This window comes from Helianthus annuus, chromosome 17 (assembly GCF_002127325.2).
Source record: "Helianthus annuus cultivar XRQ/B chromosome 17, HanXRQr2.0-SUNRISE, whole genome shotgun sequence".
Taxonomy (NCBI): Eukaryota; Viridiplantae; Streptophyta; class Magnoliopsida; order Asterales; family Asteraceae; genus Helianthus; species Helianthus annuus.
In genome coordinates, this window is record NC_035449.2 from 22,542,558 (window position 1) to 22,565,457 (window position 22,900).

General features: G+C 33.8%; 1 protein-coding gene across 1 annotated transcript; it reads right to left on the reverse strand.

Annotated features, from left to right (window-relative positions):
• Positions 1-1,724: 1,724 nt before the first annotated feature.
• LOC110923839 lies at positions 1,725-19,778 on the reverse strand. Its single transcript, XM_035986171.1, has 22 exons — positions 19,705-19,778; positions 11,744-11,983; positions 10,351-10,417; positions 10,203-10,251; positions 10,057-10,105; positions 9,864-9,941; positions 8,847-8,899; positions 8,608-8,697; positions 8,485-8,517; positions 8,132-8,362; positions 8,008-8,040; positions 7,744-7,884; positions 7,387-7,560; positions 7,092-7,232; positions 6,732-6,959; positions 6,404-6,652; positions 5,885-6,323; positions 4,835-5,775; positions 4,393-4,728; positions 3,505-4,260; positions 3,271-3,388; positions 1,725-3,180 (listed from the first exon to the last, which is right to left on the reverse strand). Exons 1-22 carry the CDS (start codon positions 19,776-19,778, stop codon positions 1,725-1,727), a joined length of 5,976 nt encoding a protein of 1,991 aa, XP_035842064.1.
• Positions 19,779-22,900: the final 3,122 nt, after the last annotated feature.

The following is a 22,900-nucleotide window of genomic DNA, read 5'->3' on the forward strand; positions in this document are numbered from 1 at the left end:
ATAATCACGCAAAAAAAACCTAAACCCCCCCCCCCCCCAAGCTAAAAAAAACCTAAAAAAACCTAAAAAAAACTAAAAAAAACCTAACCCCCCCCCCCCCAAAAACCTAAACCCCCCTCCCCCACCCCCAAAAACCTAACCCCCCCCCCCCCCCCACCCAAGCTAAAATGCTAAAAACTAAACCCCCAAAAAACCTAAAAAAATCTAAAAAAATCTAAAAAAATCAAAAAAAAAATCTAAAAAATTTTTTTGATTTTTTTAATATTTTTTAGGTTAAAATCGCTACTTTTCGAAGCAAAAAAAAAAATTTTTTTTTTTAAAAAAAAAAATTAAAAAAAAAAAATTTTTTTTTTTTTTTTGCTTCGAAAAGTAGCGATTTTAACCTAAAAAATATTAAAAAAATCAAAAAAAAAATTTTTATGTGATTTTTAGCTATTTTTAGGCATTTTTGGTGTGTTCACATTGGTTCTCGCGGTTCTCACAATAAGAGGTGGTTCTCGCATGATCTTCTCCCTATATATATATATACATATATATATATAGGAGACCGCTAAAATGAGAACCACCTCGAGTTGTAAGAACTGTGAGAACTACATCGTGCAGGGCGAGGTGGACCAAATCTTTTTTTTCAAAAACGTAGTTGCGTGTATTATAAACACATTTGTAAAAAAAAAAAAAAATAAAAAAAAAAAAGTCGTGTGTGTAGTTTTTAGCACCACAAGTTTGTGTTTACGGGTACCGTAAATCTAACCGGAAAATTTACGGGTACCGTAAACACAAACTTGTGGTGTTCAAAACTACACACACGACACTTTTTTTTTTGAATTTTTTTTTTTACAAATGTGTTTATAATACACGCATCTACGTTTATGAAAAAAAAATTGGTCCACCTCGGCCCGGATCAAAAAGTTCTCGCGGTTCTTACAACTCGAGGTGGTTCTTATTTTAGCGCAATTATATATATATATATATATATATATATATATATATGTGGGAAGGTTCATTTGAGAATAAATTTAATGTGAGAATAAAAAGAAGAAAGGGCATATTAGTAAAATACTATTTGATTTATAATTCATGTCATTAATTTTTAACTCTTTAACTAATTAGTCAACTAATCATTAATTATCCTACATATAATCTACAAAAGCTACACATATCAAATTTTTCCTACATTTACCCTACACATTATAGAATTTTATCCTACACAGTCGAAATTTATCCTACACACCTCGAAATATATCCTACACAACTCGTTATTTATCCTACACAACTAGTAATTTAATCTACACTTGAAATAAAGTTGTTTTTTTTTTAATTTGGAAAAAGTATATATTTTGAAAAGTAGTTACAAATTTAATTTAGTTAGTTATTAAAGTGGAAGAATACAAATTAATGATTTTTTTAAGTTTACCAATATACCCTTATATTAAAATTAAATGCAAATATTAAATGAAGTAAAATGAAGAATTCTTATTGGTTGAAACTTCTTCTTTTCTCTTCTTACAAAAAAATTGTTTTCATTTGAACCCTCCACTATATATATATATATATATATATATACTAGGTTATCACCCGTGAATACTCACGGGTTGGAAATCTTTTTATATAACAAAAATAAATATACATATATTAAGAAATGAACATTGAATGATGAATAATGAAGATTAATCAATAATATAAAAAAAATACTTTGAAGTTCTAAAATAATTTAAAATTTTAACCTACAAATTCCCAAAGATCTCTTTGTAAACTACGTTCGTCGTTTTATTTGTCGGCCTCCCATCCTTGTCAAATATTAAAAGCTTGACGCCATCTTTAGTCTTCACTCTCGACAACGCAACATACAATTGGCCATGTGAAAATACAGGGTCTCTCAAGTAAAGACCGACTCTTGATAGAGATTGTCCTTGACTTTTGTTAATAGTCATCGCAAAGCATACGGTTATTGGAAACTGCCTCCGTTGAAACTTGAAGGGTATTTTCTTGTCAGACGGTATCATGTTAATTCTTGGAATGTAAGTTCTTAAACCAACATTACCTCCTGATAATATCTCAGCCTCGATAACACGTTTACCAAGACGTGTAATTTGAAGACGCGTACCATTACATAAACCGTTTTGCTGATCAATATTCCTCAAAAGCATCACTGGAACACCCAACTTTAATACCAATCTATGATTTGGTAATCCTGAAACCTTCACACTGTTTAAAACCTCAGGATTATATAAATCTTGGTGTAATGGATCATTGATTTCCTCAGTCGGGCATATACTATCCGAGCTAAGATACTCTACTTCTTCACCAGGAAACAATGCAAGCAAACGATCATTGATACCATGAACAACTTCATTCTTAGGCGCGAGTATGGCTCTTTCAGAAAAGTAGTCTCGATCTTTAAAACGGTCAAGAACTGAAGGATATACAAAGTCGATCAAACTTTGAATTGGATCAGTTGAATCAGTTATTAAAAGATCGTTTGGTATTTCTATAGTTGCCTCGCCATCGTTACCATCACCAACATTGCCTTCGCCAACTTCAAGAAGCCATTTAGCAAACTCGTGTATCTCCTGTATGTTTGAGATACTGGCTCCAACAGATAAACGCATGTTCCTTGTCAATTTTAACACCTTGCAACTCGACCAAATGTAGGATGAACATAAAGAGGCGTGTACGATGTCTTGCCTGCTTCCATTTTGAACAACCGGTAGGATTTGTCTAAAGTCACCACCAAAGACAATAGCCTTTCCACCAAATGGAATTTCAGAATTTCGTGAATCACCAACACTCAAAACATCTTTCAATGTACGGTCAAGAGCCTCGAAAGCATGTTTGTGTACCATTGGCGCTTCATCCCAAATAATCAACTTGGCTTCGTTTAGAAGATTAGCGATTTCAGTATTAGGTTTAATATGGCAAACCGAATCTTCATTAAGATTAATTGGAATATGAAATCGTGAATGAGCCGTACGACCTCGTGACAACAACAATGATGCAATACCACTTGAAGCAACATTAATAACAATCTGTCCATTGCATCTAATGCAAGCAGCTAATGTTTTCCACAGAAAGGTCTTACCTGTACCACCGTAACCGTACACAAAAAAAACACCGCCATTCCCACTTCGAACAGCATCCATAATCTCGTTAAACACTGCTCTTTGATCATCATTTAAAGAGCTGTGAAGATTATTGAACTCAGCACTAAGTTAATCAGTGTCCCAAGAAAGCTCCTCGTTTATTAGACGGTTGCTCTCATGTATTACATACTCATCGTCAGGAACAGGCATTGGTGAGAATCTGCGCAAACTTGAACCATTACGAAGAAGATATTTTTCAATTTTAGACAACGTTATATTCTTTATACGTTCGTCTGAAACAACCAATCCTACAAACAAAATAAAATATATTTAATATAACATGAAACTTTGTTGATATAAGTATAAATCATTAACGATGAAATAAATTTTATGTCACAAAAAATATCAGCAGATTAAAAAGTACCTCTAATGTCAGTATCCTTCCGCATATTGTATAAAATGTCTTCGGACAAAAACTCCCACGTCTTATCCCAAACAACTTCAGGTCTTGATAGCGTATTAGACAATAGTAGTGTACCAAATAAACAACGCAGATAATTACCATTTCCTGTGAAACTGGCTTCTTTAATACACTCAATATATTCATTGTCATCGTCTAACAGCCCACGTGCATAACACGCATCTCTAAAGGTAGGATAGATAACACCATCATAGGTTCGGATTTCTTCAAAGGATCGTGGTCCTCTAACCTTAGTTAGAAGAATTCTTAGGAAATAAGCCTCACCAAGAGAAGGAGACACAGAATAAATTCTCCCAACTGAAACATGAGTTTTACGCGGCTGCCAACACCGATCCTTTAACTTCCAGACATATTTTCCTGGAAACTCAACATAAGTAAGTTCCCTTGCTTCAGGTTCAGAATCGTTGTTGTTCATGTTCATCCATCCTAGAAAAATTGAGGAATTTACTTGAGGTTTGTTTAGGACATCTTCGATATCATCTTCACCACTGAATACAACATTTTGTTGGTCTGGAAGATGAAAAGGTAATCTCATAACAGACGGATACCTATAATGAACCTCATTGGCAAATATTCTCCAGCTTGCTTCGCATGCGGAAACATATCTAGCATCATAATATTCTTTAATTTCATCTTTGGGGATCTCCTCTTCAGTTCCTTTATCTGAATCAACAACAACAACAGTCGCTCTGTCTGGTCCTTTATTAATGTATTTAAACAAATACTTAATTGAACCAGCCTGATTGCACCACTCGACATTGATGTGTGCCTAATATCTTTTAAGAAGCCTTTTGTTGTATGGAACGACGCTCCTGTTGTCCAATGTAACACCTTTCTTCACAACTGTGTGACCCGAATCTCTTCTTCTATAAATGGGAAATCCATCTGAATCAATGGAAGTAGCTTCCATAAACCTCTTTGGAAAATTTTTAGAACAACGGTTGCCAACCATGCATGGACATTTCAAATTAGCGTGTCCACAAGGACCATGAATCATAAAGTCACTCACAAGAGAATACAATTCAGGATCTTCATTCTTATCAGGAATCTCAGCTGAGATAAATGGATCGATGTGTTCAACAGTAGGAAGCTTATGATCAGCTTTCATAAATAAGCATATATGCGCATGTGGCAAACCACGTTTTTGAAACTCGACAGTATAAACAACTACAGAAAAAAAAACGATTAGCACAAAGTACTAACAAAAAATGTATGTATGACTTTAGCAGATGTATAAAGTGAAATTGGGTGTAAATAAATACTAATCACATACCTGCATTAATATCACCAAAAATCTTTTTTTCCTTCATGTCTTTTATTAATGCATCAAGTTTCATCTTAAACAATCGACAAAGAATGTCAGGTCTGTCTTCTGGCTTAATTGATGAGTCACCGATAAACCTTACCATTTCAGGCCATTTTGGATTACATGTAATTGTTATAAAGAAATCGGGATACCCATACTTCCTACATAAAGCCATAGCATCCAGGTAGTTTTGCATCATATAGCGAGATCCACCTGTAAACGATGACGGTAATATAACAGGTTTTCCTGTATGAGACAAATCACTCTGGCCACCTTCTTGAACATTTTTAAGACTGTTAAACGATTCACATCTTAATTTTGTTTGCTGAAACCGTATGTAGTTTAGCCGCTCATTTTCGATCATTGTGTATGCGTCGACTAAAAACTGCTGAAACAACCTCCTGGCATTAAGGATTAAAGAGAACTTGTTGTCCCTATCCTGAATCCTATAAGCAAAAAACTCTCTCATTGTACAATTTGGCCGTGTCTTCTTTGTGTTAGGACCAAAATCCCTATGCGGAATGTTAATCCTATAGCCATCGTCACCATACGGAAAAAGAATTGGATACTGTAGAGCAAGGTAGGAAGGATGTAGCTCGCTAATACGTTTAAGAACTCCTGACTGCTCTTCAACAATAATATCACGATGATCTATCGTCTTATCCATATCGCCGACAATTAAAGCAGCAATTTCAGAAGACGTAGGTAAGTTGTAAGTCCTACCGTCCCGATCTCTCTGTGAAATTAACCGAAGCTTAAGTGAAACGTTAGGATTCTCATGAATATGGTTTCGTACCATCCTATAAGTTTTTACCAACATATTATGAGAATCTAACATGTCGGTAAGATACTTTATAAATTTAGCGTCAAGTGCCCTTTCTTTTGACGATGACTGAGTTGTCGAATCCCTGGTCGAAAATTAAACGTTTTTAAATAACAATTTGATAGACTGAAATATAAAAAAGCTACATTATGAAGTAATATAATATTAATATATGTAATAAAAAAAATTCATACCCAAATAACGTTGTTCTATTCGAAAGTTCATTCTCGGTATCGTAGATATAAAGCTGTGAAAATTTTGGTTTGTTTCCGGGTTTAGGAAGAAGGCTCCCCAGACTATGTGCATTCTGACCGCTGATTCTATAAACAAATGGTGCATTACCTTTGTTTATTTTAGTATCTACTTTTCCTCCCATGGATGTAAAGGAAAACATAGAATTGTAACGTCTTATGTTCTTCATGAAAAATTTGCTTTCTGAATCTGAACATAGAAAAAGCATCTGATAAGCTGGATCAGAATCTTTATAATCAGGTAGGTCAACTTTACCATAACCACAACATAAACCATATGTTTGTTGTTCAAGTGTAATCCGACCCTTTCCACCTTCGGTTGGCCATAACTTTCCATAACATATTCCACAAGTGAGAGATTGATCACCATGGTCAAGGTAATCTGATCAGTTAAACACTAAGTCAACACTTAAGTGGTTAAAATAAAATATCAAACTACAATGAGTAATATTAATAAGTTACCTATAGATGTGCCTTTGGTAATGTCTATAACACATTCGTGAACATGATTTACATCGTCAGAGTCAAGATCAGCCATTGGTATGGGTTCTATTTCGATTGGTTTATGAATAATTCTACGTTTTCCAGAAGACATCTTTTTTAATGAAGACACTTCCGTGATCAAAGAAGATGCATTGCGTTTGTTGACAATCCTTGGAGAAATAGAATAGCAATCATTCAATGGTAAAGTTGATGAGCTTGCAATATTATCTATACAACATTGAAAACAGGATTTGAAAATAAGTATCTGAACATTACAATTAAAAATTTATTTATATAAAAAGCATACCAGGAGAGATACGATTCAAAGAAGACATAGCATTAGTAAACTGTGAGACATTAGGAAATTGTGAACGTATAGTTGTGATACACGAAGCTGGTGTTATGTTTTCTTTGTTTGCAATCTGGGTACGTTGTGTTGATGTAGAAGACTCTTGCAATACGTTTGTCTTCCTATTCAAATTCGAAAAGGCTCTGGATGAAGACGTTGCTTTCCCAGCAAAATTCAAAATAGTTCCTAATCCAAAAAACACAAATATCATGGTACAAATAAGTATTAAAAACGACGGTTTGTTATTTTATTTTTAAGTAAAAAAAGAAACTATGAAACATCTGCAAATAGTAACAGTATTTTTTGTGATACATGAACCTGGTGTTACGTTTTCTTTGTTTGCAAACGGTGTACGCTGGGGTGTTGTATAAGAGTCTAGCGGTACATTTTCGTTCTTCTTCAAAGTTGAGCGTGTTATCATGGAAGATGTTAAGTTACCGGATGAATTGAAATCATTACCTAATTCAAAATAAAAAAAAACCTTATAGTAAAATAAATATCAAATATAACCAAATATTTTCTTGGTGAACATGTAAGAATAATGTACAATTAGTAAAAACATTTAATATAAATGTAGAATTACTTATCGGTATAACAGTTGAGGAATGTGTACAAAACGTTGTGATTGATGAATTCGGTGGTAAATTCTCTTTGTCGGTAAAAATGATTCGTCTTCCTGATGAAGATGATGCTTCCCCTTTGGAAGGAACCATTTTTCGAGTAATACTTGATCTCTTACCATCAAGGTATAGTTTTCTTAACTTACGCATGTGTTTAGCCTCGACAACTGAATGTTAAATTACATAAAGCAATTAAATATTATATAACTAACAGTAAACATTAAAAGATCATATGATAATCATAAAATTAGGTTTTTTAATAAAAATTGTTTCAACTGAACTTAAAATATAATTAAATACGTAAAACATGTATATACAACTAATATCGTAACAAATAATAGACAATTTACCTCTAAGATAATCATTTGAAACTTGTAAGGAAGACGAAGTCGGTATGTTCATTTGTGTATTCGATGGTGTTGAAGTAGATTTTGATTTCTTACTATCAAGATATAGTTTTCTTAACTTTCGTCTACGCCTGGCCTCGTCAACTACAATGCATCAAAACATATAAAAGTAGAAAAATGATCAGTAACAAAAGAAATAATACAATAACTTGCAAGCAGTTTAAAAAACAAAAAATAAATTTAAATTTAAGGACAAAGTTGAATTACCATTCGTAATGTTAGATAACGGAGTTCTTAAACCTGAAACATTATCGGAAAAAAAAATCAATTTAAAAACTTTCGAATGTTTTATAAAATAATACATGTAAAACCAAAAAAGTAACACGTGTACATTCATTATTGACGCCATGATTTGGCCTACCGGGCGAAGATGAAGTAACTTGTTTCAACCTATTACGCATTTGTTCACCACCACACATACTTGACTCAGCTAAAGTAGAAAATTGTAACGAAAACGAAGCCGGTATGTTCAATTGGGTATTCGTTGGTGTTGAAGTAGATCTTGATTTCTTATTATCAAGATATATTTTTCTTAACTTTCGTCTACGTCTGGCCTCGTCAACTACAATACATCAAAACATAAAAAAGTAAAAAAAAAAAGAATAACAAATAAAAAATACAATAACTTGCAAGCAGTTTAAAGACATAAAAATAAAATTAAAATTAAGGACAAAGTTGAATTACCATTCGTAATGTTAGATAACGGAGTACCTAAACCTGTAACATTATCAGCATAATTTTAATTTATAAACTTTCGAATGTTTGATAAAATAATATATGTACAAACCAAAAAAGTAATATGCGTACATTCATTATTGACGCCGTGATTTGGAAGTCCAGGAGAAGATGAAGATACTTGTTTCAACCTTTTCCGCATTTTTTCAGCACCACACAGAACTACAAAGAACACACATACGACACCTTTATATTAAATCAACAACACTTTAATCGTGCAAAAGCATTATTACAAAAAACAAAGCGATATCATCAATGGCAAACATGAAATATGTAAAAAAAATATAAAATAATACTGATTGACAACTTACAAACGTAGAAGAACGTCCGAATGGAGATTAACTGAAGGTTGATGATGGAGTAGCTATGAAAAGAGTGTGTATTTATAGAGAAATGGTATTTATGGAACACATTATATAAATTATTACAAATCAATTAGAATCAAATTGATGCTCTGAATTATAGAAAGTTTAATATTTTTAGAAACTAATTTAAAAACATTTGAAATTTGAAATAGGTAAATACTACACAATTGTTTCTATATTTAGGATAGTTGATAAAAATAGCCAAATATAAATAAATTGTATAAAATTTTTAAAATAAATAGACATCCGAAATCACACGAGTCAACAAAATGTTAGTTACCAGTAAATAAAAAATGTGTCGTTTTATGGCTGCAAAATTATTTATGGTAAAATTATGAAAAGGTAATTACGGATAAAAGTAATACATCATTTTTTTCAATATTCATAATAAAAAGTGAAACCGTAGCAATGTCTTCAAACATCAAACATAAAAAACACAAAACAAATAATACACTAACAAAGGAAATGTTTTTTTATTGTAACCACCCCGCTATTTTCTCGTTTATCAATTATTGCCTCCATCTTCGTCAACGTCATTGTTTTCAACACTCATGCGAGGTTTACTTGCCGACGATCCTAATCCTTCTTCGATCGCATAAACATCACCAAGGTTATGCTTCAACTCAGCGCAGATGATTGCTTCAACTCAGCAGATGATTGCTTCACGTCAGTCACGTAATCCTATAAGCCCATTCCTAGAGTTGGGAAAAAAAAACTTAAAAAATGGAAGAAATAATCTTGAAAAAATAACCAAATTTTAAGAAAATAGATTTAAAGCAAAACTTAAACATAAGATTGTATTTTCCTTCCCTGTTTCGCATCCTCAAATAAGGTTGGTAAGCAACCTGATCTTCACCAAGTGCCAAAACAATAATATCATAAATATGCTCTAACGATTCCATTGTTGGTTCAAGCCCCTTCAAATATGATTTATATGGAAGTTACAAAATTACTAAGACTAACCTCACATGCTCAAAACCATCATCATTCCAAACTCTGTTAAGAATCTTTTGGCGGGTTGCTCGACTTCTATTTTCATGACTGCATCAAATAATTAGTGAGCCGATCCTGACACAAACTTGGTACCCCGCGAATATTACAAAAGTGAATAATGTATCAAACACAAATCTAATATAGAGCTCAGCTAATGAAATACCTAACTGTCTTCTTGAATCCTATGCAGAGGTTTGTAAAAAACCCTGTATCTGATTAAAAAAATAAAAAAAATCCATTAAATAACAAAAAAAATATATATAAAACTTATGTCACTGCCAAAAAGGCTCGCTCTTTTGAAAGTATTACCACCAATTGCAGATGATAACCATTTCTTAGAAAACCGAGCAGGTATAACCTGTAATATAAAAAAATTTTCTAATCAATGTAAATAACATAATTAACATAACACTAAACTAAATAAACAACAAAGAAAGCATTAACATAATAAGATTACCAAAGTTTCGGAAGTAAGCGTTGAAACAAACTTATAAAAAGCCATCCTCCCGGTTGAATCGTTGAATCTGAAAAAGGAAACAAACATTCATAAGGAAACAATGTTATTCAGTTAACAAATTAAAAACCCTAAATAATAATAATTTAGGAACGTTACAAACCGATATAGCCTTTTGGCAATAAGGAATTGCTTCCTCACCCTTTGAACCGATTTCTAGACATAAGCATACCCTGAAATTTCTGTATTCGTCATATTAAAGAAGTGCATAAAAACCGATACAAATTTGTAAAGCGTTGATCTTAAAAAAAAGGATACAGTTCAGCAATATGACGACTATCTGGTTCAGCAAAGAAAAACTCAAATCTAAAAAACCTATAATCGACGGAACCGATGACCGACAAAAATAAAAAAAATTATAACCTGTTTTGACGAAATCAGTAAACAAAGAACATAAAAAATCAAAATAAACAACGATAAAACTGGATCATTATCTATTATAACGAAAACACCTTACTCGAAGTAAATCTGCTTCTATTATACGCAAATAATACATGAATCTGTCATTAAACGAATCGAAACAAACATGGATTTAATAGATATGAATACATAGCATGAAAAAACAACAAAAAAATGAACAAATATGAGGATGTAGAAGACGATCAAGCGTAACCACCGTCAATTTTTAAAATCATGTATAGGGTTTCAATGGAATAACCACCGTCAATGCATGTCGGTTCAGATCAACTCGTCGAAACCCTAGATGTCATCGCCAGAGGCGGCATCTAGGGCATTTTGTAGTCGAACCGATTAACAAAGGGAGATTGAAAAATCGCTGATATATACAAATAGATCGGGAACTCAAATTGAAACTTACTTGAAGATAATCTACGAACAAAAAGAAGATTTTGACCCAATACAAAAAGAAGTGTGGCTGGGAAGCTTTAGTTTCTAGGGTTTGTAGAGAATATTGAAGCTTGAGAAAGAAGATGAATCAATATAAGGGATTCGAGCGACGGGTGACCCAAATCAAGATTTTGACCCAATATAAAAACGGATCCCGTGTCCAATATTGAATGGAGCATTGAGAGTGCTTCCCACTTAAAAGTTCCACCATAACATGCCAAGTCAGCAATTGGTTCCATCATCACATGCCACATGGCCCAAATCCTTTTCATTATATATACAATAAACTAACTATTAATCATCAATCTTCGCATCCAAACTCTAAGCATAAATCAACTCAGAAGTCAACTAACAACTAACTTTTCATCTGCAAATCACATTACACAAGACATAAATCAAATCAAAAGCTATAAAAACTCACCAAACCACCTTTTTGATTCAGCAACCATCCAATAACTCTGCGCTTGACTTCGCAGACCAGTATCTTTACGCGTCTCCCCTACCACTAAACACCAACAGAGCCTCCTCATCTCTAGCCGCTCTCTCCTTTATATGTGCCACAGAGGTAGCAGCCTGACCTGCATTTTTCCAATACGATTCCAAAAACCACGAATCCACCTTATCAACCTTCTCACGACTACTACTCATATAAACCACCAGGTTACACAGCTTCGAAAACAGATAACTCTCATGTAAACCACCACTAAACTTACTATAGTCAGTACCAAAACTGATAACTCCAATGACAAAAGAATCAACATCACATGATGCAACTTGTAGTAGTACATTACTCTATGTCTTTATTGCCAACATATTGATCAGTTTAGGTTTTCTACTTTTTCTTGTCGAGATCACCTTTCGATACACATTAAACGATTTCGGACTATCTGAACCGAATTGATAGTTCATCAAAATAAATTGCAATCATAGCATACCTAATTGACTGATCGTGTAAAGTTAGGGTGTATCTTACATAAAGGATGCTACGCATCCATAATTTAAACAAAACAGAGAAAATAACATTTAACTCCATGAAATTTGTCATCTCAAATTGCAATCAATAGGTTTACAGAATCGTATGCCTAGTCCTCTATGAATCGATGATCTATTCAGAATCCTCTGTTTAGAATTGTATGTCTAGTCGTATCTCAACTCAGTGCTGCTAATCCTAGTCCTAACCAAAGAGGATACGAACCTGTTCAGAAGATAAAGCCTCGAGAATCGTCTGTGAATCGATGTTCAGAATCAAACCCTAGCTTTCTGTAACAACGGAGTTCAGAAGATCCAAATAGTATACGTAATCATCCAAATCGTGCATATGATTCGAGAATCGTTTGTAAAGATCAATGAATCGTCTGGATTACAAGATCAATCGATATGTTGTTAATGCGTCGAACACTTGAATCGTCTGTGAAGACCAATGAATCGTACAATGAAGCAGAGCTTCAATTCTCTAATGAAATTGAACGACGGTGTTGTGATTTAGGGTTAAATTTGGTGTGAATCGGTAGTTTGGACTCAGCTACCGTTTACTTGTGGTAACAAATTTTGGTGGCAATTGCCTTTTTTTTAGTAGTGCTAGTTAGGGTTTCAGAGAAGATGGAGAGGTTGTAGTTAGGGTTTGAGAGAGGATGGGATAACTGATGACGAAGATCTGATGAATAGAGTATATATTGGATCCGTTTAAAATGTGATCGGGTTATCCATATGATTTCGGATCCCGCGTACAAATATTAGTAGGCAATCTAAGGTTGCTTCCCACCTAAAACCTTCACCATAACATGCCACGTCAGTAAATGGTTCCATCATTACATGCCACATGGTCCAAATCCTTTTCATTTATTAATATATCTAATTCTAATAAAAGAGTCCTATTAATGCCACATGGCATTTTCTCATTCAAAAGTCCTACTAAAGCCATATGGCATTTCCTCATTCAATTCACTAATAATATATATTTATATTTCATATGCATAAATATTATAATGCATAATAATAACAATAATAATCTAATCTAATACTAATAAAAGAATCATGTTAGTGTTACATGACATTCTCTTCTTAAACTTATATCTTAATGCCATGTCGCATTCTCTCCGTTACTATTACTATTACTATTATTATTATTATTATTATTATTATTATTATTATTATTATTATTATTATACAATTTATTGATTTATACACAACAACAAATAAATAAACATTGTTATTATATCATATTAATATATCCAATTTATTAATCTATACATAAGTATAAATAAAAACGTAATAGATAAAAATATTTGTCTTATACTATTGAAGTATTTTAATTATTTATTTTTATTTTCATATGTGACATTAGATTTTATTTTTTCAACATTGCTGAGCAAACCAAATTAGGTATTTATCTAACCAAATAATTTATTTGCGAATAACTAAACACATAGTTTAGCAATATTATTATTTTATTAATAATATATTAGATTAATATTCAGTTATTATTATTAGTATATAACACATGTGGTGTCCGATACAAAAAAAAAACTTTATTGCGAATATAACTCTTTATTGAACGAATTTTATACCACCATGCCAATAAACCTATAAAAACGAATATGGTATATAGTTTAAAATTTAAATTATATTTTATATAATTTAGATTATATTTTAATTTATTTTTGTAATTATATATCAACAATGATTAAGTTAAATAGAAGGTATTTACAAAGCTTTTTAAGTTCACATTTAAGCGATGATATAAATTAATGGGGTGGGTTTTATTTGGATTAAGAAAACAATAAATTAAATAAGTAAAAAGACAAAAATGCCCCTCATTAAACTGATTTTTTTGATGAAGTTAATGGGTTGAATGAAAATGACAAAAAGAATGCAAAACTCAGGAACTAATGAGAAAAATTGTTATTGCTATTGTTATTATTATCTATTCGTAATTATTAAATTATTATAATTATGAATTATTATTATCTAAGTCACTAGATTATAGTCTATGCGTTACACGGGTTTACGTAACATATTGTCTTTATTCAACCCGTGTAATACGCGGGTCTATAAACTAGTATAGATATAAAGATCTAATTAGGTTAAACAACTTAGGGACCAAGAAAACTAAATCGGGCATGGCCTATGTCTTCTAATGTCAACCCCAAAAGCCCAATAAACCAAGAACTACACCAACCCAACATGCGTCACATAAGGCACTCCATTCGATTCAAGGTGGATAGCGTATCTTATTAAGTACCAATATAGGTAACACTAGGGGCCAGTGGCGAAGGATAATGGGTGCCCGGGGGTGCACCCGCCCACCCCAATGTTTCAGTTAGAAGTGTATATGGTCCGATTTTTCGTCCGAAAATTTTAAAAATTATATAGGATCGCCCCCCGATTATTTTTCCTAAATAATGGATATTTGGTAAATATATTTTAACTCTTATTTTATTTGTTTAACCCTTGATTACCGACCACACAATAAAATTAATATCTTACAAATAGCTTCATGATTTACATAGAAAAAGAAATTGCTGATAAGTTTGATTCGGGAGACATATTAAAGGTCGCCGGGCTGAGTTGTAATTTTCCGTCCATGTTCCATTTATCTCGTATCATTATATATATAGGTCTTTTGTTTTTTTATACAATATTTAGTTTTTCTATGTGCAAGAACAGATCCTTTGAATGAATGATTTTCTTTTTAGTTTTATTTGAAACTATTATTATTTGACCTGACCTGAATCAAATATCCGACCCGACCCGACCCATAACATAACGATAGGAAATTTTTTTTGGGTCCCATCAGTTTACGCCCCCTCAGAACTTTTGGTCAAGCTCCGCCACTGCTAGGGGCACCAATCGTGTCAGGTTGATAGGCTGAATCGTTCAATCTAAACACGACCCATATATATATTCACGTTAAATGCAACATCTACAACCCGAATACATATAATAAAATTTAACAACACAACATATTCTACCCATTTATCTAAATGATACAATTTTGGGGATTTTGGCGGGTTGTAAACATGATGCAATCAAGTTATAATGTGTGAAACGGGTTATAATAAATGGGTAAACACGGCGTAGAGTTTAATTAAACAAAGTAATCATGTTAATTTAAACACATCCTATTTAGTAAATGGGTTACATATAACAAAGCATATCATGACTATTTTTGTGTCATGCAAAGAATTATCACCCTTATGTAACATACCTTCAATTGTTATTCCAATCTATATAAGTTTTATTGTAACCCATTACCCGCTAATTTGAAGAAACATATAATTTGTTTTCACTTGGAGCGGTCTCTTTATCTTCTACACTACAGTTGTAGATCTATGGTGTCATTTTTTGATAGTCATATTAATAACAATCTGGAGTCAAAATTTTTGGGTTGAGTCGAATCACATAATAAAAAAACTAATATCATAATAAAAGTATAACTTCCTATAAGGTATTATTTAAATCATTAACCAAACCCTAAAGGTTTAATCATGTCTATAATTACGTAAATAAATTACACGTCTAATTTCAATTTTCAAGTTTGGAGAGGAATAAAAAAACTAACCTTTACTCATGTTTAATATATTAATCGCCCCTGCCTCTTCGAAGATCGAACGAAATCGTCCATGTCCATGGTTTACACCTTGTCCTTGCTTTTGTTCGAGTTTTCTTTGTCAGTTCGTCGATGAGTATGAGTCGCGTATGACTCTTCCATTATGGCAGTGTTTTCTTTATTTAGGTTAAAGTGTTAAGTAATTGTAATTGATTAATTGAGACTTTAATTAGCTATATCGGATTAAAAACTTATAAATCAGACATGTACAAGTTATGTATGATAAGCGAAAAACATTTGTGTCGGATGAACGCGACATGTGGCTCCGCCACTAATCTTCTAGGATTAAGGACATGTTTGTCTCCATCTCACGCTCTCTAGATTTTTACAATAGTTTTGCTATTTTTTGTTATTAATGAGATTTACTGTGTATGTTTGACTCTTGTTTGTGTATGTTTGACTATTTTATATTTGTTTTTCATTTTAAATATTATTATAAATATAAATGCAGAACATTTTACATCAATGTAGAGGTGTTTTCCACAATACAATTTTTGATGAAAGCTTTCAAAACAAGCATGATTATTAAAAAAAAAAGTCTAGGTTCATAATTAACAATCATTCTTGTAACTACAGTAAACCGGTTATAAAGATTATATGGTGTGGGCTAGCGCCCCTCACCACATCACCCTTATGGCGCTCCTCACCACATGTTTTGTTTCCTTTATTTGTATTGTTTAAAGGGGCTTTAAATGGGACATTATCTCACATCGTGCAAGTTAACGATAACGTCACTCGCTTATGTGGCGTTGAAGCCCCTAGGGGGCTTTATCCCAAACCATATACACTGTAAAGAAGTAAGTAATATACACGTGTAATTTAATCTTGTATTCTAGTTCCACAAAAAGGATCAAGTAATTTGAACCCATATCATATATAGCTGAAGATTACTTGAATACAATTACAATATAATAAAAAAATATAAAATTAAGCACAAGCCACAAAGGTGATCAATCAATGAAAGAATGCATATAACAACAATCACTCAACGTATCAATTAGCTTCAATTCTATTATTCTATACATGCATATATAGCAAGACAAGGAAAATATTATAGGAAATCTTTAGAGAATGTATTTAAAAACTAGAAAATAAAAATCACCATATTGTAATACAATAACAAAACACTATACTATATATATAATGTTTGTGTTAATCACAAGATAACCCCCAAACATCTCTATGAGTCAGTTAATACCGGGACTAGGACCCGAAGGAGGCACCGGATTGCCCTTGGGCAGCATTGCTGCAAATTGACTAAATCTTGATGAGTTTGGGTTTCCATATTGGTATGGAAAGCAACCACCGGTCTCAACATGATCATTTGGTATTGGCCGAGCTGCAAGTCGGGTCGTGACCATGACTATGATCATTAGAATGCACATTAACCTCCTAAAACATGATGTGAACTTCATCTTGAATGAAGGAGACAGCCGACAAAAAACAAACGGGTATATATGTATGTATGTGTGTTTATGTTTATCAAATGGTTGACGGCTGTAACAAGATCTTTGAATGACTTTTGTTTTTGTTGGTTTATGGGTGAAGAGCGAAAGGCTTTTTATAGGGTGGATTATATTTTTGTGAGTTGACATACCGTTGCACGAAAGGAATGCCGGCATATGACCTGGGATTTGCTAATAATCGTATTTAAATTATACTCTCACACACTCTTATTATTATTATTATTATTATTATTATTATTATTATTATTATTATTATTATTATTATTATTATTATTATTATTATTATTATTATTATTTCCATAATCTTGCAAAATATGTTTGTATTTAGAGACAACAAAAAGAAGTTGGTTGGTTTTGGCGGTAAAACCATTGCCAATTGGATTTGGATCCATGCAAACGTGAATTTCCGCACCTCTTAACTTTATAATTATATCATAGTCACAGAGACTTATAGACAACACAAATCATCTCGTGTTAATAGATAAAATAATGGATAATTGAATGATCGGCGCGGACTTATGTAATATGCGTCTTATGTCTAAGGCATGATGCAAAACTACTATGGAGTCGGGGGGTCTCACTGGAAGCAGCCTCTCTATTCCTACAGGGTAGAGGTAAGACTGTCTACATCTTACCCTCCTTAAACCCTACGTTAGCTTTGCTATTGGTGGGATTTAATAGGTATGATGATGATGACGACGCATAACGTAAATATGAAAATATAAAGAGATAATTCTTAAAAGAATTTGGTATAATACTGGATGAGAAAGACATGACATTAAGGTTCCTTTAATTAATTAGAGATTTTAACTTAGCCATATTGCCAATTCTTCGATATTGTGACTATCCATAATGGTTCCGATAAAAAGTGAAATGGTTGGTGTCGCACTGTCGCGGTACCATAACATAAACATAGTTATTTTCACATATCCTTCACCTCCGCCCACACTCATGGAGGATCCCCACACTTCCCACTTATGCTCCAGGGAGGTGGTGTTCTAAACCCTTATGGGCTCAGGTGGCGAGGGGCGTTGCATCAATATTACACTTGTAGTTGAAAACATAAACCAATATTACACTTAGCCTGAAAAGTGACAAGTTATTGAAACTATAGACAAACATAAACTTGTAAATGTAAATTTGGGCAATCAATGGTTTACATGTTTCACACTAAAAAGATAATGATTAGGAATTGCTATAATTTGAGGAAATCTTCACTTTTATAATTAGAGTCCTAAATGGTGAAAATCGGGTTCAACGACTGGCCATGACGGTTTGTCACATGAGCTGGGTCATCCAACTTTTTCGCTCATTGCGTATGGGCACATAACCCCACTCGACATACATGATTTACCCTTTTATGTTGGGGCCTTGATTTGTTGTCATGTTTTCTCATGTTTAGCTGGTCTAAGCCGTAGTTGGCTAACTATTGTACCATCTCCGTATCAACTTCCATGTTAGCATGTCAAACAAATTGTGAATATATATAAAAAATATTATCAAAGATAAATGAAATTTCATGGTGATTATACATTTTTATTGTTACAATGACATCAATGATATTGACAAATTGTGTTCATCAATATTTAATAAAATTAGCTGGCATAAATCTGCCATAATCCATCATCATTTTTGGGTCCTACTCTTGTGTTCAGATTAATAACTAACTTAATTAATTTAACAGGGATTAGACGATAGCGATGTTATTAATATGATGATATGATTATATACGTCAAATACATCGTTCAAAAAAAAAAAAGTAATGTCCATCTTCGTCGGCTGGCCGGCAAACCGGAAAAGTTCTCCTAATAGTTGACCTTTCAATTTATTTAATCGTTTACAGCCCCATGTTGCCGAAATCCATATCACCGACCTTATTCTAGTTAATAAGATTTTGGATAACCTCCATGTTACACTATGTATATTCTAGTTTTCATCCAAGTGTCAGAATGATACAAAACTATGTATTTTAAGGTTCATTTTTCCATTTAAAAATAATCTCGAAATTAAGTAAACTACCATTTTGCTCCCTCTGGTTTGTTCGTTTTAACGGTTTTGTCCAAATCCTTTAAAAATAGACATTTTACTCCCTGATCTATAAAGTTTATCTCTATTTCAATCCCCGCCCCTAACGCCATCCAATTCAACTGTTAAATCATGGTCACATGCCCCTCACATGAGGGGCATTTTAGTCTTTTCCCACTCAAACTTATTAATTTCCCTATTTCTCTCTCTCTCTCTACACCATTCCCCTGCATCTCTCAAACAACCCCACACACACCATCTGACACCATCACCAACCCACCAAACATCAACCCCACCCGACCCCCTCTTTCTCTCTTTACCACCGCCACCATCAGTCCCCGTTGCCCTTACCTGCCACTACCCTCCACCGCCCCTTCAACATCTATAACAACCACCGTCATCACCACACCACACCCACCATACATTCTTTTGATTATTGTTGGGTGCATATTATGTGACAACAGCTTGGGCATGATCTTTGGATATTAAACAAGATTGGGATATGAAGACTTAAAGTTAATTTCGAGTTTGTGAGCCCAGTTCGAGTGAGAGTGTGTCTAGTCCGAATTTGTATTGTGGGCCTAGCCCAGTTCGCTTGGCTGTAAGTATATAAACAACATTAAGCTTTAGGGATTAGGTTAGACACTTGGAAAAACGTTTTAAGAGAGCTTTAGAGAAAACACATATTATTGGCTGTGAGTTCTTGTTAGATCTTGAGTGGTTGTAAAACGGTTTGTTTGATAATCACAGAAGATCGGTTTAGTAATTGTGTTCTTCATCTACATATATTCTTGTTTCTCTTTCATTGATTGATCAAGGGGATTCCGCACCCTTGATTAGTTATCAGTTTTGTGACGATCCATCGGGAATAGGGGACCTACAATTGGTATCAGAGCGGTTGCTCTTGTGTACGGTTCAAGACTGATTTTTACAGATTCAAGTATTTATTTGGTGGAAGATTTTCGGGTTGCATTCATAGTTTGTCTAAAGAACAGTGAAGAACAATGAAGAACAGCGAAGAACAGTTTAATTTTCGTGGTTTTGATATGTTTTGGTGGTGTTTAGAAGTTGTTTGCTGAATTTTAGGAGATATAGTTGGAATGGATTTCAAAAGAAATTAACATTCGAACTGTTTCCTTGGAGGAATTGATTTTCAAATTGCTGATTTTTTGGGATTTCTAACAGATTTCTCTTGAAGAACAAGGTTGCTACTCGCGTTGCGACTGAGATTTCAAGTTGAGATTCAAAGGTTCCTACTCGTAGTTCCGACTGAGATTTCGACTAGTGTTGTTTTGACTCGAAATCAGGAATTTCAACTGAGATTTTGATAAGTACTGTTTGACTCGAAATCAGGGATCTCGACTGAGATTGCGACTCACAACCAGTTTGTTTTGATTGAGATTGCGACTTGCAATCAAGTGGTTTCGACTGGAAGTTGGTGACTCGAAATTAGGTGGTTTCGGCTGAGGTTGCGACTCAAAATCAGGTGGTTTCGACTAAGAGATTGCGACTGAGATAGTGGTGCAATTTTTCCTAGCTGACGTAGACAAAATTTCACGTTTTCATGAATAGAAAATTATCCATAGACAATCTTAGCAAACCGTTTGCACGGTTGGACTCATTTTATTTTTAGGACAAAAAAAAGGCACGAAAATTTTGAAAAAGGTTTTGGACAATATATATCATTGGATTCGTATTCTCGAGACGAGTCTAATGATAGAATTTGGTAATCATAGTTTTCAGACACTTTTTGTACGGTTTTAACCAGTCGGTTGCATTAAAATGTCGAGCATGTCGAATTTGAACGAACCTTTGAGGATGGAGCATGAGGTTGGCACAACCAACAAACCGCCTAAGATGATGAAGGTAGAGAATTATCTGACATGGAAAGACAGGTTTCAGTCTTTCGTTGAATATCAGGACACACGTATGTGGATCTGTATTGAAGATGGGTATGTGAACCCAACTCATGAGTTTGAAGGCAGACAACGGTCACTGCATATGTTAATATGGATGCTGAACAGAAGAAGATGTACGGGGCTAAAAAGAGAGCTTTGGCTACAATAAAGATGTCTTTACCAGATGGCATCAAACATACCTTCAAGAAGTACACTACTTCAAAAAAAATGTGGGATGCCCTAGAGAAGAGATATGAGGGAAATGCCGATGTCGAACAAAGTTGATCTACTGAAGAAGCAGTTTGCTGTCTTCAAGTGTATGAGAAATTAGTCACTTGAAGATATCATCACTAGATTCTACCATCTAATGTCAGAAATGGACAATTATGACATAGACAGTTATACTGACATTGAGATCAATGACAAGCTGCTTGATGCTTTACCTGCAAAGTGGGATATCTATACACTCATGATCAAGGGGGAAACTGATTATGAGACCAAAGAATTAGAAGAAGTTGTTGGTAAGCTGAGAGCTTATGAGCTCAACATGAAGAAAAAGGAAACTGGATACGATCAGGTTCAAGATCCAGGGGTTTACAATGGAATTCCATCTTCTTCATCTCACAACGTTTCTAGAGACTCTGCTACTGCGTTTCTTTCATGTGAGAATGAGCAGGTTGTTGTGAATGCAGATGGTGATGTGTGTTTCGTTGCTGCTTCAGGAGGATCAACAGGAGCTAAGAGAACATCAACTACAAATTAGAGCAGCAATACCAAATCTATGCCTGTGAGTGTGAAGGCTGCAGAAGAACATCTTGCCCTACTTGCTTCATTTGTTGCCTCTTACGAGAACTACATTCAGGGGAAGATATCTGATCCAGCTACTTTTGAGGAAGATTATGATCAAGTTGACCCTGATGACTTAGAAGAGATGGATCTACAGTGGCAAATGGCCATGATTTCTAGGAGAGTGATGATGTTTATGAATAGAACATGAAGGAAGTTCGTTAAGAAGAGTGTTGGTTTTGACAAGACCAAAGTTAGGTGCTTTAACTGTCAGAGTTATGGACATTTCACTAGGGAATGTCAAAGACTAAAAACAGAGTCTTCAGGTCAACAAAAGTCATCAAACAACTCTAGCTCAAAGGCTTTAATCTTTACTGCATGAGAGGGTTCGTATGATTGGAGTGTTCATCTGGAAGGTGATGAGAATGTCACTCAGGCATTCATGGCAGAGATAGTTCTAGTTGATAATGCTGAAGCAAAAATGGATGCTGAAGTAGAGAAGGTGACTGAAGCTGAAGAAGTTAAGGCTGATCAGATAACAAAAGAAGCTGAAGAAGAAAATCTAAAGTCTTATGATGAAAAGGATGCTGAAGAGAAGGATGCTGCATATAGAAAGATGGCAGCTGAACTTGCTGCTCTCATGGCCAACTTAGACAAAACAACTGGAGAGGTAAGTTCTAATTCTGTTTGTTTAAGATGTCGGGAATTACAGGGTGAGGTTGATAGGTTATCAACTCAAAACCAAAGTCTGATTAACGAGATGTCGAGCATAAAAGAGTCAAACTTTTTCATAAAAAGAAATGAGTTTATGTATTTGAAGAAAATTAAGTGTTATGAAACTGAAATTGATGTTTTAACTTGCA